Source organism: Phycodurus eques, chromosome 13 (genome assembly GCF_024500275.1).
Source record: "Phycodurus eques isolate BA_2022a chromosome 13, UOR_Pequ_1.1, whole genome shotgun sequence".
Classification (NCBI taxonomy): domain Eukaryota; kingdom Metazoa; phylum Chordata; class Actinopteri; order Syngnathiformes; family Syngnathidae; genus Phycodurus; species Phycodurus eques.
In genome coordinates, this window is record NC_084537.1 from 7,282,918 (window position 1) to 7,299,141 (window position 16,224).

Consider the following 16,224-nt stretch of genomic DNA (forward strand, 5'->3'; position numbering starts at 1 on the left):
ACTTCAATTAGACCAGTGATCCCCAACCCCCGGTCCGCAGACCGGTACCTGTCAGTGAGGCATTTGTTACCGGGTCGCATAGACCGAATGGCAAATTTATATCATTTCCGTAGTATTGCGTTACACGTGTCAAATGTGTTTTACTTTGAAACTTGACCGGATATTCTCTGCCGCAACAGCTGTGCGTCTCAACTGACACTTCAAGACTGCACAGAACGCTTCTGTTTCCGCCCCCAGCCGACCCGCTAACGGCGGCAAAGTTCAAACAACCAATTATTTCATGAACTGACTCAGTTCATTCTTTCACTGAAAAGATTTGTTCTTTTGAACGAAACATTTGTGAACGTAATACTAGACTGCACGTCGGTTACGTGATATAAAAATTTGTAAAAAAAAAAAAAAAAAAAAAAAACTCTTTGGAGAGCGTCTTTTCAAAAGGAAAAGTTCACCTGAGGAGCCAGAAAAGGCTCATACGACATCTAAGAAAAAGAAAGCTTCTTTTAATAGAAAATATCAGGGGTCCTACTTAAAATACAGGTTTATCTCAACAAGTAACTCTCATGCACCGAGTCTGCTCTGCATAATACTGCGTGTGGCCAACGACACGTGGAGACCAAGCACCCTGGACTAAAAGATAAGCTGTTGGAGTTCTTTGAAAGAGAGAGAAAAAGAAAAAAATTAACTGAATACCCATGCCACAATTTCCAACATCCTTGCTTTTTGGAGCGGGCTTTTCTGCAGTGACAGTAGCGAAGACAAAATTACGGAGCAGACTGGACATGAGGAACAAGCCCAGGGTACTCATTGATTCTGCCTTATGGTGAGTTGTTGTATTTAACATTAATTTTTAAGCCGGTTGAGTTCATTTATTTTTGCTGTGTGTGCGTGTGTCTATATAAGCCACACCTTGACAGGTGGTCCGGTGCAAAAAAAGGTTGGGGAACACTGAACTATACTACGCACAGATTTTCACTATTCTCAGCAGGGCCGTGCTCCTATCCCCAGCGAAAAGCGGGAGTTCAACGTTGTTCAAAATGATGGGAATTCCAAACAAGAGCAATTTGATAGTACAAATGATTTATCGCACTGCTAATTTGCCTGGGGACAACCAAATTGTTGTTTAAGAAATAAATGTGATTTTCATTCAAATTAGAACCCCCTAATGGCAAAACAGTTTCTGAGTAGAACTTGATAAATAGTACTTTCCTGGTTTACATATTTTAGTATATTGGATTAATTTGGCATTAAAAGTAAACAATCAATTTAAGGAAGTCCCAGAAGAAGAAGAGATGAGTTTGTCCCCCTACCATTATTACTATTATCATCATCTGGTAATTGACATGCTCTTTCAGACCAATGTGAGAAAAGGCATGAAATATCGCTCCCTGAGATTGGTTAGTTCCCTCTTTCAACTCCACCTACCTGCATGCCAAAAGCCAATTAGCTCTCTGACTCACTTTAAGTGCATTGTGGGGTCCCGGGCACAGGCTCCACATGCCGTTTTTTGGGGTCATCTAAGAACCAAATAGAAAACTCTAGACAACACAGTCACATCTAACGTGCTGTTGAGACATACACGTCCATCTCTTTAACCCACTGTGAGCATTATGTGCCTCACCACCATCTCCACCTAACAGGATGTTGATTCATAGCAAAGAGTACTTAACCTTGAATCAGCTGCATGCATTGCTCAAGGTGAGAAATCCTGATAGAGAATGAGTGTAGGTTAAGGGGTAGATAACTACGGAGACTGTCACAAACTCCATTCTGGTCATATAATACAGAGATAATGTACAGTTTTGGCTCTTACTACTGTCTTTCATTAGTATAATCCTAATGCTGATATGATTGAAAGTTAAAGGAGGAGGAAGAAAAACAGGATGAGAAGTAAAAACTGGAAGATGTTAAGGCTAGATTAAAAAGACGCGCACACATATTGGACAGAATGTACTCAACGTGTTATCTGCCACACACACAACATGAAAGTTCTCAATGACAGCCTCTCTTCTAGGCACAGCACTCAGTCCAGAAGGTCCTCCCTGCAGGAGAAGGTGGTAATTGTGGGGGATGGGGCTAGAGGGAGAGATGACAGAGACAGCAATGACACTCAGTTCTGAATGTCACTGTGGTGCTCAAGACCCCCACTAACCTTTTGGTTGGAAATGAGAGGGTGGAGAGGCGGGACACGTGAGCAAGATGGAGATATGATAATCATAAAAATGAGGAGAGAAAAAAACGAGGAAGAGAGCACTTGGGTAGTGACAGAAGGACTAAGTAGGTGGGTGGATGTGGAGCAATAGATGACAGGATGGAAGTGATGGAGGAAAACAACAGCCCCGCTTCTCATCTCTGCTAACTGGGCAGTCAACCTCCACACAACCACAACAAACAAAATGGCCGCAAAAAACAGCATCTCAAATAGCTCAACGAAAGACAATTATAGGGACTACTTTGCTGCCATTAGTTCTTATAAAAAATAAAAATAAAAATGTATGTTGACGCTGTAGTGGTACTTCTTGTTCATAATTTGGTTTATGGCCTAGCTATACACATACTGCCCTATGTAAAAAAATAAATAAATAAATGAAAAATTTTAACAAATAGAAAAGACTTATTGCACATGCGCATATGTAGCCAATCACGTGCAACACGGAGCCATACTCTCTTCCGAGACAATCGCCGCAGACCAAGGCATCCGAAAGCCGTGAGGAGCTACATGCATGTTCATGGCAGACTGCGACCACAGCAGATGAATTGCATAAAAGGTATGAATGGTTCATTCAACACATCATGGCAGATGATTGACAAGAGCTGGCCAACTACCGCGAACTAGCAGCTAAGCTAACTAGCCAACTTAGTAGAAGCAGATGTTGCCAGCCTGCGTAGATTTACGCATTTGACAGCACAGACTGGCATGAAACAGACTACGGCCACAATGCGGCGAGGGATCATGGTTAAAGTAAGCCATTTTAAACTAAAAAGAACAGTTTTGGCAACAGCTTTTTCCGGAAGGACTGAACTGAACATGACTGAACTTGGAAAAGCCGTGTGCGTGTCATGTCACTGTTCTCACAGAGCCGTCAGGTTAATTTATTAAATCTATTGTATTTTTGATTGATTGAACCTTCCCAAAAAATACATCATCAAACCAGTAATATTTCGTGTAATGTTGTGCACTCGCGCCCGACCAAGGTGCACTGTGAGGCAGCAAGGCGAGCACGACGCAGCAGTCCCTTCCACCAGGCCAATTCCAACGGGCTGTCGACGCCATAGCAGCCGACCAAGGTGAACGCTGAGGTGGCCAGGCGAACGCGACGCACCGGTCTCTTCCTCGGTTTTCCAAGTTTAGGGGGGTTTCTATGCGCAAAGATGCCAGGGGCAGAGGTGGGTTGTGAGTGAGACTACAATCAAACCTCGCTAGCAGTTTGAAAACTGCATGCTGCAACTGTAACCTCAGGTTCTGAGGCAGAATCACCAAAGGCGTCTTGTCTACCCTGCGGCGCCTTATTAAATGGACTCTTATGCCACCTTAGTGAACGTTGTACAGAATTTTGCCATCATAATGAACATTGTACAGCACTAGACTATGTGATAAACGCTGCCCAATCGACATCTATTGCAGTCGATTTTTTCCAAATCAATCGTTGAAATGCCTCGAAGAGAGAAGACAACCACATCGTTCCACGAGGTGCTTGCAGATGTCCGCCTATATACATGAGTTTCGTCAGCTCAATGTCATATTGATTGCGTCACTAATGCCTCTAAGATCTTTGAAGAGTTTGGATGGATGACGTGACACAGGCGTTTGCTTTTAAAGGCTTTCCGTAGGGTTGTAGCATCGTGTGACGTCGGGGACTGATTGGAGCGGCTAGCTGGCGCCATGCTCGTACCGTTTTGATCAATGACACCATAATAAGTTAGCAATTTTTTCAGCATATTAAATTAGCAATTTTACATGATTTTGGGGTGACTGTTGTTGTGTTCACAAGAGAGTGCAAGTACAACGGTATATAATTGCTTGTCTGGAGCGAGTGATGAGGACATCTGGCAGTCGCCGCCATGTTTTTAGGAACATTTTAACTGATGACACCATAAAAATGTAAAATTTTTCAACATATAAAATTAGCGATTAAAAATAATTTTAGTGTGCTAGCTGTTGTGTTCATGTTAGAGTGCAACGGTATATGATAGTAATATAAGGTATAATACTAACAATAGCCAGCTACCTATTTGCGACATCACGCAAGTGTTTTTTGATTTTGCATTTTACAGTTCATTTACACCCTCTTCAGTCATCAGTGTTTAAACTAGTGTTACTGTTTGAACAAAACGTACTTCTTTTTACACTTAGTTAATAATTGCCATTATTCCAACAAATACTCTAATTTTCTTATTCCGAAAATGATGAGGCACTGAACAAACCCAGTAATATTGCATCTCCCAGTAAGAAGTAAGAGAGTAAGTGTAACAATAATGAATGATCTGATGAGGTCTTACATCTGCAGTTTAAATCCACCCTACGGGCCAGATTCCGATTAAATGTCAAACTGGCTAGAACAATTATTTTTCCATATTTAATGTTTTATACACCTCTAATGTAGTGGGCAGATGCAACTGTGTATACGTCACCAATCATCGTCAAGAACCTCACAATTCAATTTCGATTCTTTAAGTTGCAATTCCAGTCCATATTGATTCTTTAGGTTGCAATTCAATTTGATATTCATTTAAATTCTATGATAATTCAGTAAGTAGAAATATACAAAAGTAAATTTGGAAAATTTTAAAACATTTTATGCCACGTAAAAAATATGTACGTCATGTCATATTGCTGAAGCAATAAACAGACATCCAAAACACCAGGCATGAAAAAGGTGAAAAATGTCAATGTTGGCATAGATGTATTTTATTGTTTCACTCACCCAGTTGGCTGAGAGTTGACTTCACTGAAGCTCCGCGCAGTGTAGGCTGAGGCTCGAAGCGCATCAGACGCTACACATCGGGGAAAACCCCTTTGCACAATATAATCTTATTCCAAGTGTTGCACTGAGGTGACTGGTCATTCATTTTAACAAAGGTAAAACACACTTTTGTTCGCCGCTGTTGCCATTGGGCACAAGCACGTCCTCGTACCAGTTGTTCTTCGCTGATTTACTCCGCTTCTTCGTTGGAGGCTGGAGGACGAGGCATCAAAACTGGGAACCGAAATCTTTAAATTTGAACGGTTCCGGGAGACCCGGAACGTTAGTCCCGGTTCCAATCGGTTCTCGATGCCCAACCCCATTTCTAAAGTTATAAGTGAGCAGAAATATCCAAGTTTGGGCAGACTGTGCCAGACAAATACTACAATCCATGAAAGTTGTTGTTTGTCTGAATGTGTAATTCCGGAACACAGAAACTAGACAAAAGGTCTTCTGTTTGCCGTGCAGGGCAGAATTTTTAATTTTCATCACAATTTCCATGAGAAAATAAATATTTAAGTTTACATGCACTTGACGTTTTCAGTTTATACAGAATTGTAATGTTTTCTACTTCTGTACTCCATAATGTACGGAAACAAATTATTGTGCAAAAAATAAATAAAATTGGATGTTTCATTGCTCAAAAACATGGTGACATACCACACTTGTTCACATGGGCATGTAAATACACCAAAAACTGTCAAAGGGTACTGTAATGCAATATTTCTACTTACTGAATCGACAAAGCATTTAAATAAGATTTTTAAATCTAATCAATTCACAGTCTAAAGAATCTAAATCAAATTGTAAGCAGAGGATAAAGAATATATCCCTGTGAGTACTGTTATATTATCAGTCTACATGTGTTGCTGCACTGTTTGCGTTAAAAATACGATGCTTAAAGGGTTATAACTACCGGAACATTGATGTCATCAACACCATTTTGCATTGTGTGTTAGGATTAGGCGCGGGACTTTTAGGAGTTATGTGGATTGATTAAATAGACGTTTCATTCTTTGTTTTATGTTTCAACTTCAACTGGGACTGCCAAGAAACAGCTTGAAGCAAACACTTGGCTTCCTTTTGAAGGATTGTTCATCATTTGCTGCTTGTTGAGAAGTTCGCTGCCACCATTTAGCGCTCGTAACTTACATTTTTGCTCACAGCTTAAGACAAAAAAACAAAAACCGCTGAATCTTTAAAAATTTGCAAGTCGGGTCATTCATAAGTCGAGGTACCACCGTGCAAGTAAATTTAGTTACGAGCTTGGTCATGAACAAATTACACTCATAAATCAAAGAACCACTGTATTTTGATGAAAACTGGGTCGCTTCGACAGGGTAGGTCCAATCTGTTAGTTTACACTGCAGTCGCATATCCAGATCTGACACACACCGGGTCTTTAATCAATATTTGGAAAGGGCTTGATTCCGATCAGAGGGGATCACGTTGCCATGACGCATATCCAAATCGTAACACTTGGGAGCAAAGAAAGAAGTCTATTATCTCGCTGGCACCTCGTAGTATAAATACAGGTGTAAACACTGGTATTTTGGAGGAGGTTACAGGACTTTTGCCGCTTTACCCCTACACAGTATCTAAATGGGTAGTTGCTGTTGTACTTGTTCATTATATGGGCAGCTGGTTGCCAGGCAGGCTGTAGTGATTCACCACTGCTGGTCGTTCGTTTTTTGAGCCGATTCGTCATCACCTCATCTCGGTGGCAGTTTGAATCCAGCTTGAAAGCTTTATTTGTTATTTTAGTCACCCTTGCATTGCTTTCAAATGAGACACTATACTTGTAGTTGTCTATTTTTAATATTACTCAAGCTTTTCAATTATTAGAACTCAATAGTTTGTGTAGTCAACTTTTAAACACTAAAATGTCTACTTTCAGAACAAAGTTTTAAGTATGAAAAAGACCACGTTTAACCCCTTTGTTGCTGCTTGTCAACACGTCTTAAGCAAACTTGTGTAGTTGGGGGTCCAGCGGGTTTTACAGGTTAATACATATTCACACTAGTGACATCAGAGCAGTTTACCACTGCGCATGAAGCAGTCCTCTTTTGTCGGGGAAATTCAACCACCCCAAACTGAGACGGGCAGGGACAAGTACAGGTGGGGGCCGTGGAGCAAACAGACTAGCTACAGTGTGGACAAAAAGGGCACGGTGGCCAAAGTTGCTCATCTTGGAAAAAAGCTATGACATAAGGTTGAGATGAAAAAAACAGGCATATTCTAGCGTTTTATGAGTAGCACACAAAAACAATGACAGTTAATTATTTTTGCAATTTGACCCAGGTAAGAACTCAAGGTGTTTGCAATACTGGATTTGTGACAATATTTGGAATTTTCAAATTGCAACTAATTCCAGACTTCCAAGACTCCAAGGTCACCGGCACAACTGACGAGTAGCCATAAGATGCCAATAATATGGGAGAGGGTAAAGTTACTTTTTTTTTTTTTTAGCTCAGCCCAACAACCCCCCAAACAAACCAAAGCAGTCTAAGTTTGAAAGGCTCTCTATTGAAACCACAAGAAAAGAAACGGGAGAAAGAGCCATGGTGGTGAACATCTGTTGTGTGTTGTGTGTGTGTGTGTGTGTGTGTGCGCGCGTGTGGTCGGGGCCTCTTATCTCTCCCTCTGTGGCCCGCCGAACATGACGAGCTGCCATCTTGGCTCACATACACAAGGTAGTGAGTGGGGGTAGCGGCTGCAAGCTCGACGGCAGACCGGAGGCGGAAAAACAGCCATGCAGCACATTTACACAGTGTGTCTCAGGCTAGGAGAACATTACTTTGGCTCTAAATTTAACAGCCGAGTTTGTTTTGGTGATACTTTATTATTTATATATTTTTAAAAAAACAAGCAAAGTTATGGTGACCATTACGCAAGTTGAGTCATTACAGAACATAAAGAGCGCACAATAGCAAAAGCGGCACCCGAAAAAAAATAACGCTCCAGTAAAATGGTGAACAAAATGTGCTGAGGACAAAGTAGTTGAATGGGTTACTGCAACAGAAGTGGAGCACCGGGGCGTCGGCAGGTGTTTGGAGCCGCAATTTTCTCCCGTTCATGTCGAGTAACAAGTGTAACTGAAGTGATAGCCCAACTTGGAATTTTAACAGCGCAAAAACATGTTCTCCGCGAACGCCAAATAACCAAAAGCAACAAGAATATGGATAGGCGGACTTGGTGCGTTAAACTCACCCGAAGTAAATGCGAAGACAAGTAAAACTTGAGTTGCCCGAGAGCGAAGCATCCTCTGATAAGCGCCCCAAGCAGGTTAGTAACTAGCTCGGGGGCTAATAAGTACACAATGAAGATGCGGGCTGGCTAACAAACACGCTAGCTCAACTTGTATGTATGCGTGTGTCCCAGCACTGGGCCAACCTCCGGCGGCTAGCGAGGCTAATTAGCCTATCAGCGGCGTTTCGCACGTCGTTCCCAACAGAGCAACGAGCACCGTTTGGGCATTTATTTAAGCGCTAAAACTGCTTACTACGCACGCAGGCGAAACAGACCAAAAATAAACCCCACTACATTATACTTCTCGTGTGTTGTTAACCACGTTTAAAGGAGTCAAACGTGAGAGGAAACAACGTGAAGGACGCAGTTTAATGTAGATGACCGCCCGGCCACACTCACAATTCCCCCTCCTCTCCTCTGTCCCTTCCGTGCAATAAAACTAGCGACGACTAAGGGCACTTCACAATGTCCCCGTCAAATGCGGACGCGTATTCCATCAAAATTGGACTTTCGTTAACCAAACTGTAGATGACGGGAGGCAGTTTGGGGTGGGTTTCGGGGGTTTTCTCCGTCGGGAAGCTCCCGGAGAGATTGTATGATCGAGTCGGCCAGTGACTCACCTCTACGCTCACTCGAGCCACCTCGTGTCTCCTGAAAGCTTCAACACAATTAGCTAACTATGCTAACGGCCACACTTCACTACCCCACTCAAGTCACAGTTCCGCGGGGAGAAAACGCGACAAATCCGCACCGAAGGAGACGGCTCGGCCGCGCTGCGCTGGGCGAACGCGAAACAATCTTTCCACTTTCCAAGTAACTATCGGAAAGTGCGTGCGTGTGTGCGAGTGTCACGTTAGCGGGTGGCCAAGCTAAAGTGGCTTTTGTTAGCATGTCGGCATGGCTCGTCCGCGGACCTTCAATGACTTTCTACTTTCGTGACGAAGAGAAGATCGGGCGAGGGGGGAGGAAAAAAAAAAAAAAAAAAAAAAACATCCCCTCACCGGCCGGATTATGCGATTCGCCGCGAGTTCTCCCCGAATCAGACGCCAATCGCCCCTCGCACTCCGCGAGTGCGATTGCGTTGAAAAGTAGCGAAAACTTGCCGTTCGCCCGACGGGAGCGCTTCTAATTGATACACACGACTTTCACGTCAACTGCCAATCATCCTCCAAACATTTCCATTAAAAATGTGAATTTAAAACCACCTTACCCAGCAAGCGCGGTCACTTCGGGATTCTTTTTATAAGCAAATCAGCTCCTCGTTAGTGGTTTTAGTATCTCCGTTTGCTTGGGTTGGGTTGGGGGGGGGGGGGGGGGTGCTCACCGTGGTCCTTTCTGGCTATGAATAAACAGAAGGGGGGGAGGAAAAAAAAAAAAAAAAGTTGTTTTTGAATGTTTATCTTGGAATCTATCTCCGGTGGGTCTCGCATCTGCGACCTCGCCGACGATTGCGCGTTGCGTTTCTCTCCCTTTGTGTAAATTTCCCTCAAATGGAGTTTAATCCGATCGATCCCTCGGCTGGTGGCTGGTGGCTGGCGTTCCCGAGTCCTCCCCTCCAGACACTCGCTCACCTTCCTCGGCCGGGGGGTGCGCGCTCCCGAGGACCTCTCATCCAGATAAACAGGCGGCGTGCGCGGTCACTGACCCCGCCGTGCCCGTGTGACGCTCTGTGGCTCGCTCGGTGCCGGGACGTCATTTCATCTTTATTATCTTCGTAGAAAAGAATGTTGACAAAGATTGGCGTCAACAACAAGCCAAGTGTAGGTTTTAAAGGCTCTAAAATAATGCACCAGTTGCATGAAAATGTAAATGAATGCAGAAAGCTGTAACAAAATTTTTTTTTTTTTGAGGACTCAGTGTCTTCACTGTATAATCTAAATGACCTTGATTGATCAAAATCACATTAATTATGTGACCCCTTCTTGCAATCAAATTGATTCCACTTGGGTCACGTTTTATTTCTAATTCATGCAGAAATAGTATTCTAGAGTGATGTCAAAGATGGGGTCGTGGTTCACTCACCTGCCTTCCATGCAGGCAACGAGGGTCCTGTTCCCACTCAGTGTCAATTCTATCTCTGTTAAATGATACATTGGCGACTAGTCCAGGGTGTGCAGTAGTCTTAGGCTCCAGGTTCCCGTGACCCTGACCAGGATAAGTGGTGATAGAAAATGAATGGATAGCTTTCCACAATATAGACTATTTTACATGCAATACAAATTTCATTTTGAATTGATAACACATTTATCCATATCCATCAATCGATTAAAAAACAAGTGTGTCTGAGTAATATGGCGAAGAAGTGCTCATCATTCTGCTTCAACTTTAGTGGTGAGGTTCTTCTGGGTTGGAATCCCAGGTCATAGGCCCTCCTGCGTGAAGTCTGGAGGGAGGAGGCTCAAGCTCACTCTAATGACCAGTTGTATAGGAAACAGCATGTCTGTTTGTATGCAACATTTCTATAGCATACACACGTGACCTTCACAATGCCGATAAGCGAACATGGCTTCACTTGTAGTTATGGAAACAACTTGTCAAAGAGACACCCGTCGGAATAAAAAGTGCTCCTTGCACTGGAGCAGTGTAATTGGATGTTTCATTTACCGCTACTTGATAAGTTATTGCAGCATTCCGCACCTCTTGATAAGTTCCAAGGCACTGCTAAATTGGGGAGAAAAATGGGTTTATCATCAGAGACAAATACGACTTTTATTGTTTAAGTCATTGAAGTGTCGAGACACGTCTTTCGAAGAACAGCATTTTGCATCACAAGTGTTTACCATTTTCTCTTTAGCATTGCCTGATAAAACACAGGCTGGGCTGTTAGTTTTCTAATAGTTCACAATGAACCAACTGTTTCAGATCAGATCACAGCAAAAACCTCAAGAAATGATGTTGCCAAGCTGCAAAAAAAAAAAAAAAAGCCATCAATTCAATGTTATCATGATTGACTTGGATCATTGAACATGTACTGTAGTTCTATGTAGCTTTGCAACCAAACAATTAGCATTCTTAACAAAATAACTTGCAAAGCCCAGCTAAGCCTACATTACAACTGTATACTGTTGACAGCGGCCATTAAATCTGTAATTTACAACTGTCAAAAAGTTCCAGGTATACGCTGCTACATATTGGTTAAGGTTAGCTGGGGAGCAAATATACAGGGACAAGTAATAGAGGGAAAAAAACGACCTAAAACATAAGTCATAAATGCAATCAAGTCCTTATCTTAGCCACTTGAAAGAAAATTGCAATAGTTGCTCATCGGGAGTATCCATCCCTTCATTTTCAAGATCACTTGTCTTTGAGCGAGAGGCATGATACACTCTGGTCACTGCTAAATCACAGGGTATGTTTAGACAAACAACCATGAATCCATAATGTGCCTGTCTTTGGGACGTTGCAAAGAGCTGGAGTACCAGTAGATAATCTATGCAAGGACGGGGAGAACACACAAGAGGACCTGAGTCCACGATGGAACCCAGGACCTCTCGACTGTGAGGAAAATATGCTAAACACTACCAGACAGTGCTGCCCTTCAATGGAAGTGTTTCCCCCTAATTGTTGAACGACACTAAAAAGCAAACACCAATAAAATAATCAGTGACAATAGTAAGAGTTACAGACAGATACAGTAAAAACCCAAAAACATTTTAAAAACACTATCTTTACATAATTAAAGTGACATGTTGAGTTTAGAATGTTTTATTAGTTTATTGTGATAGCATTCTTTTTTTTTTCTTATTTTTCTAAATTTTCTTTCAAAGAACAAACACAACAAATAACTTTTTGGGGGAGGGGGGGGGGGAAGACAGGAAAATTAAGACTGAGAGGGGCTAGGAAGGGGGACAGATAAGATAGATCAATCCATAGCTAAATAGATGCATCAGGTTTGGCTTGATCCTCCCCCTGTAACCACTGTCGGCCTGTCTATCCACACACACACACACACACACGCATTGCTTTACAAAGTATAATCCTCAACTGACTTGATTAATATCGGTCTGATATATATCTAAAATGACAAAAAAACAAAAAAAAACAAAAAAAACAAGCTCCCCACATCTATAGTTAAAACACTGGTTAGACAGAATATATGTATTCATTATATATTGTACATGGGGCATGTGTGCGCGCACAGGGAATGGGTAGGAAAGTAATTTACGAGAATTTAAATGAAACGCCCCAACACTCCACACAATGTGCATCTAATGTAATACATGAGTATACAGCAAGTTTGTGGTAAAGCATGTTTGCAGCCAATTTGTTTTAGCAACTGTCCAAATCTCTCCAGCGGGTAGCGTTAAGGCAGACAGCTGATCCTGATGTCACATCATCATGGAAAGATTTTCGCCGCCCACTTTATTGAACGAAACACAGGTAAACATGCTGTTTTGGCAATAAAAACACAACTGTTACCACACAGTCAGGGAAAGAGCGGTGCACAGTAGGGATGCATGGGGAAATATGAACAGAATAGGTAAACAAGGATCAAAACAGTAAAATGATGCCCATTGCAAAGCAAAGAAACATTGCAGCAGTCAAACAAAAAGTTATGGTTCTGCCAACTATTTCATGGTGGGCGTCATGGCTTGCTTAAAAGGAAGCCTTGACATTTGAGTCGATTCTCCAGCAGGGACTCAACAAGTTCTTGTTAACAGCCTGTCATCATTCACATTTGTCATTTAAAGGAAAAGAGCACCACCAACCCCTTTCTACAGGGTTGGTGAGAACTTGGTTTTAAATGAGAATTGTTTAAAAGCTGCTTGAAGGTCCAAAAAGGGGTCTCTGTCTCTTGTCTCTCTCTCTTGCATTCTTATAAAGCCCCGGTGAAGACCACAACTTGCCAAGTTTCACTCTTTAACAGCCGAAGCCACAGAAATCTAGTGAGCCATATATACAAAGAATAGCGCCTGATAAATAGTTAACAAAACATTTCCAATCATTTCCTTTATTTTTTTTTCTTTATTTCTAAACTTCATGTTGACAGCCACTTCTCAATATCCCCCTTGACATTTCTTGAACCTTCATTTTTCTACCATTCCAAAAGGCTTCATTCTCACACTAGATGGTTTGGTCAGTTAATCTCTCCCCAGGACAATTTAAGACAGACAGAAAATTGTTTAGTGTTCATTCAATATAGTACACCTGCAAGTTGACATGAAGACAAAGAGTGTGAGTGTGTGTGGGTGGGGGGGTACTTTTATGAGCAGAGGTTTGTGACGTAAAAGACTGACTTCATTGGAATGCCGATATCATCCCTATACACGCAGGCACTACATGTACAAACACGCCTTGCTACAATGTGCTGCATCGTTTTCTTTAAAAACATGCTGGAGATGTGTTTCTATAGGCAACACATGGTTTATCATTTCATACAGTCAGTCAGTGTCAGATTGTGTGTGTGTGTTTTGTTTTTTTTACTCTACCCACAGGTCTGGAGAAATTCACTACCATCACCACCACTCGAGCTTATCCTTATCATCATCATCATCATCACCATCATCATCATCATCCCCTTGGTGTCAAATTTAAAACGAATACAGTTAAAACCAATACATCTTCTCAAGGAAAATATGAATTTCAGAATTTAGTGAGGTAAAGCTGACACCTTTCTTAAAAGGGTTGAGCTCACCGGATGCTGCCACGAGACCCTCAGGTATGATTTAGCAAAAGAAAAAAAAAAAAAAAAGATACTGGTCTGAGAGAAAGAGACAAGGAAGACACGGGATGGATAGATCGATGACATGATGGAGAGAGACAGGTTAAACTGATACCGAGCCTGCACAGTTCTGCAGAAATGCAAGGGGTGGGGAGTGGTTGGAGAGGGCTCAGGTGTTAAAGGAGGAGGACGAAGAGGTCTGTTTTGGGGCCTTCAGCAGCAGCCACCTCCAGCCTGTTGGCCTCCCTGGCTACCGGGCAGTGTTGAGTTGGTGGTAGGGTGCTGAGGTCCAATCTTTATACCGTTAGCCTGAAAGGAGACAGCAGGAATTAAACATAACATCACAGTAAGAGCTCACAACACAGGATGGCTCCTGAAAATAAATAAATAAAATCAATCAATCAATCTCAAAGCACCAGTATGATATAACTGTTGGGAACACTGCAGCAAAACGGAGACTTGCACGTAGGAATAGGATAAGTTAACACTAGAATGACATCACCCTTACATCAACGACTGGGCTGGTCATGGTACTTCTTGACGTATGGAGAACCCACTTTAAAAATACACACACACAAAAATAAAAAAATAAAAAAATACAAAAATCAAGATCGCGTAGGAGAGGTTTGTTTTTATTTACAGCCACTTGTTCCTCAGTCATGGTACTTCTTGAATGGCCACATTCCTTTTTACATCACAATTTACAGTGTCACGACTGACATGAGATAGTCAGATTTCCCCATACACTTGAAGACTTTTGGTCATAAATATTGAACACATTCAATATTTAAGATTGTCTGTCCCGATAATCACGACAAACTCTGACCTACGTATGATCTTATAAGATCATAAGTGTTTTTACGTCCTCAGACAAAATCGGGACAAAAACAGCCCAATTGTCTTTGCGTGTGTACCGGGCATGAACTGCAATATCCATCCATCCATTTCCCGTACCACTTATCCTCACTAGGGTCACAGGAGTGGTGGATCCTATCCCAGCTGACTCTGGGCAAGAGGCGAGGTACGCCCTGAACTGGTCGCCAGCCAATTGCAGGGCACATATAAACGAACAATCATCAGGTTTAAAATATCAAAATGCACTAACAAAAATAGTGGCATCGCATGTGGCACTGCCTTAAAATTATGCAATGCCACCAGCTAATTGGGCCACTTATTGGGTTTTAGGGTCACAGGAGTGGTGGATCCTATCCCAGCTGACTCTGGGCAAGAGGCGAGGTACGCCCTGAACTGGTCGCCAGCCAATTGCAGGGCACATATAAACGAACAATCATCAGGTTTAAAATATCAAAATGCACTAACAAAAATAGTGGCATCGCATGTGGCACTGCCTTAAAATTATGCAATGCCACCAGCTAATTGGGCCACTTATTGGGTTTTAGGGTCACAGGAGTGGTGGATCCTATCCCAGCTGACTCTGGGCAAGAGGCGAGGTACGCCCTGAACTGGTCGCCAGCCAATTGCAGGGCACATATAAACGAACAATCATCAGGTTTAAAATATCAAAATGCACTAACAAAAATAGTGGCATCGCATGTGGCACTGCCTTAAAATTATGCAATGCCACCAGCTAATTGGGCCACTTATTGGGTTTTTGGTCACGTAAATGTTTCCACGTGCACAAAGTAAAACAAAAAACACTGGCATAAACAAAGCTCCATCAAATACAGAGGGGGGAAAAAAATACTAAGCTTGTCAATTGAGTGTGTCATTGCTTTTATGGTGAGATTAACACTACACAGCGACTGCAGGGTCTCCTCTTAGATCACAGTACAGAAGGAGCAACAGGTGCTGCAGAGGAAATAAGCTCTCAAGGATACGGATGAGAAATGAATGGCACTAATAAAAAGACAACCGTAGCGAGCAAGAGAGAGGCAGGTGGGTGGACGGCAGAGAGACACAGCTCTTTCATGTCTCTCTCTCTCGCTCTCATCTGTTCAATTGAAGCCCCCCTCCACCTACCATGATAGTGCAGACCTTCCCTCTTTGTGTGGCTGGCTGGCTCTCTCCTTCTGTATATATTTATCTCCCTCCTTCACAGCGTAACTCACCCTCCTAGATTCAGTAGCAGTCGAGCCTCTGGGAAACACTATGCCTTTAAATCACGTTTATTGAGCTAAGGCCATGTGCGTTTGAGTGTTTTCTCATAGTGGCTGCCAACATTTCTGGTGGGGCTTCCCTCTCTCTCTCTCTCCCCCCCTCTCTCTCAGCCCATCAGCTGATGTGGCTTGGCCGGCTAGCCTGCCTTCATTCCATCTTGCTGTTCCTAACAAAACCACTCACGGCTGGCTAACTGACTAACACTTGGACTTACTGGTTGGCTGGTACACGATA

General features: G+C 42.5%; 2 protein-coding genes across 5 annotated transcripts in view; both read right to left on the minus strand.

Annotated features, from left to right (window-relative positions):
• The window catches only part of chd7 (chromodomain helicase DNA binding protein 7), a 95,482-nt gene extending 85,961 nt beyond the window's left edge, over positions 1 to 9,521 (minus strand). For 2 of the 4 annotated variants that reach the window (XM_061694986.1, XM_061694982.1), the window contains exon 1: positions 9,421 to 9,521. The gene's annotated coding sequence lies outside the window, so the exon portion shown is untranslated. Of the gene's footprint in view, positions 1 to 8,171; positions 8,385 to 8,830; positions 9,039 to 9,420 lie in introns of those variants that run through there. The other 2 variants (XM_061694984.1, XM_061694983.1) reach the window with 2 other exon arrangements.
• Positions 9,522 to 11,899: 2,378 nt separating this feature from the next.
• Positions 11,900 to 16,224, minus strand: part of rab2a (RAB2A, member RAS oncogene family) — a 31,868-nt gene continuing 27,543 nt past the window's right edge. The window contains exon 8 of the mRNA XM_061693846.1: positions 11,900 to 14,181. Coding sequence (XP_061549830.1) covers positions 14,086 to 14,181 — 96 coding nt within the window. The 3' untranslated portion in view covers positions 11,900 to 14,085. The remainder of the gene's footprint in view (positions 14,182 to 16,224) is intronic.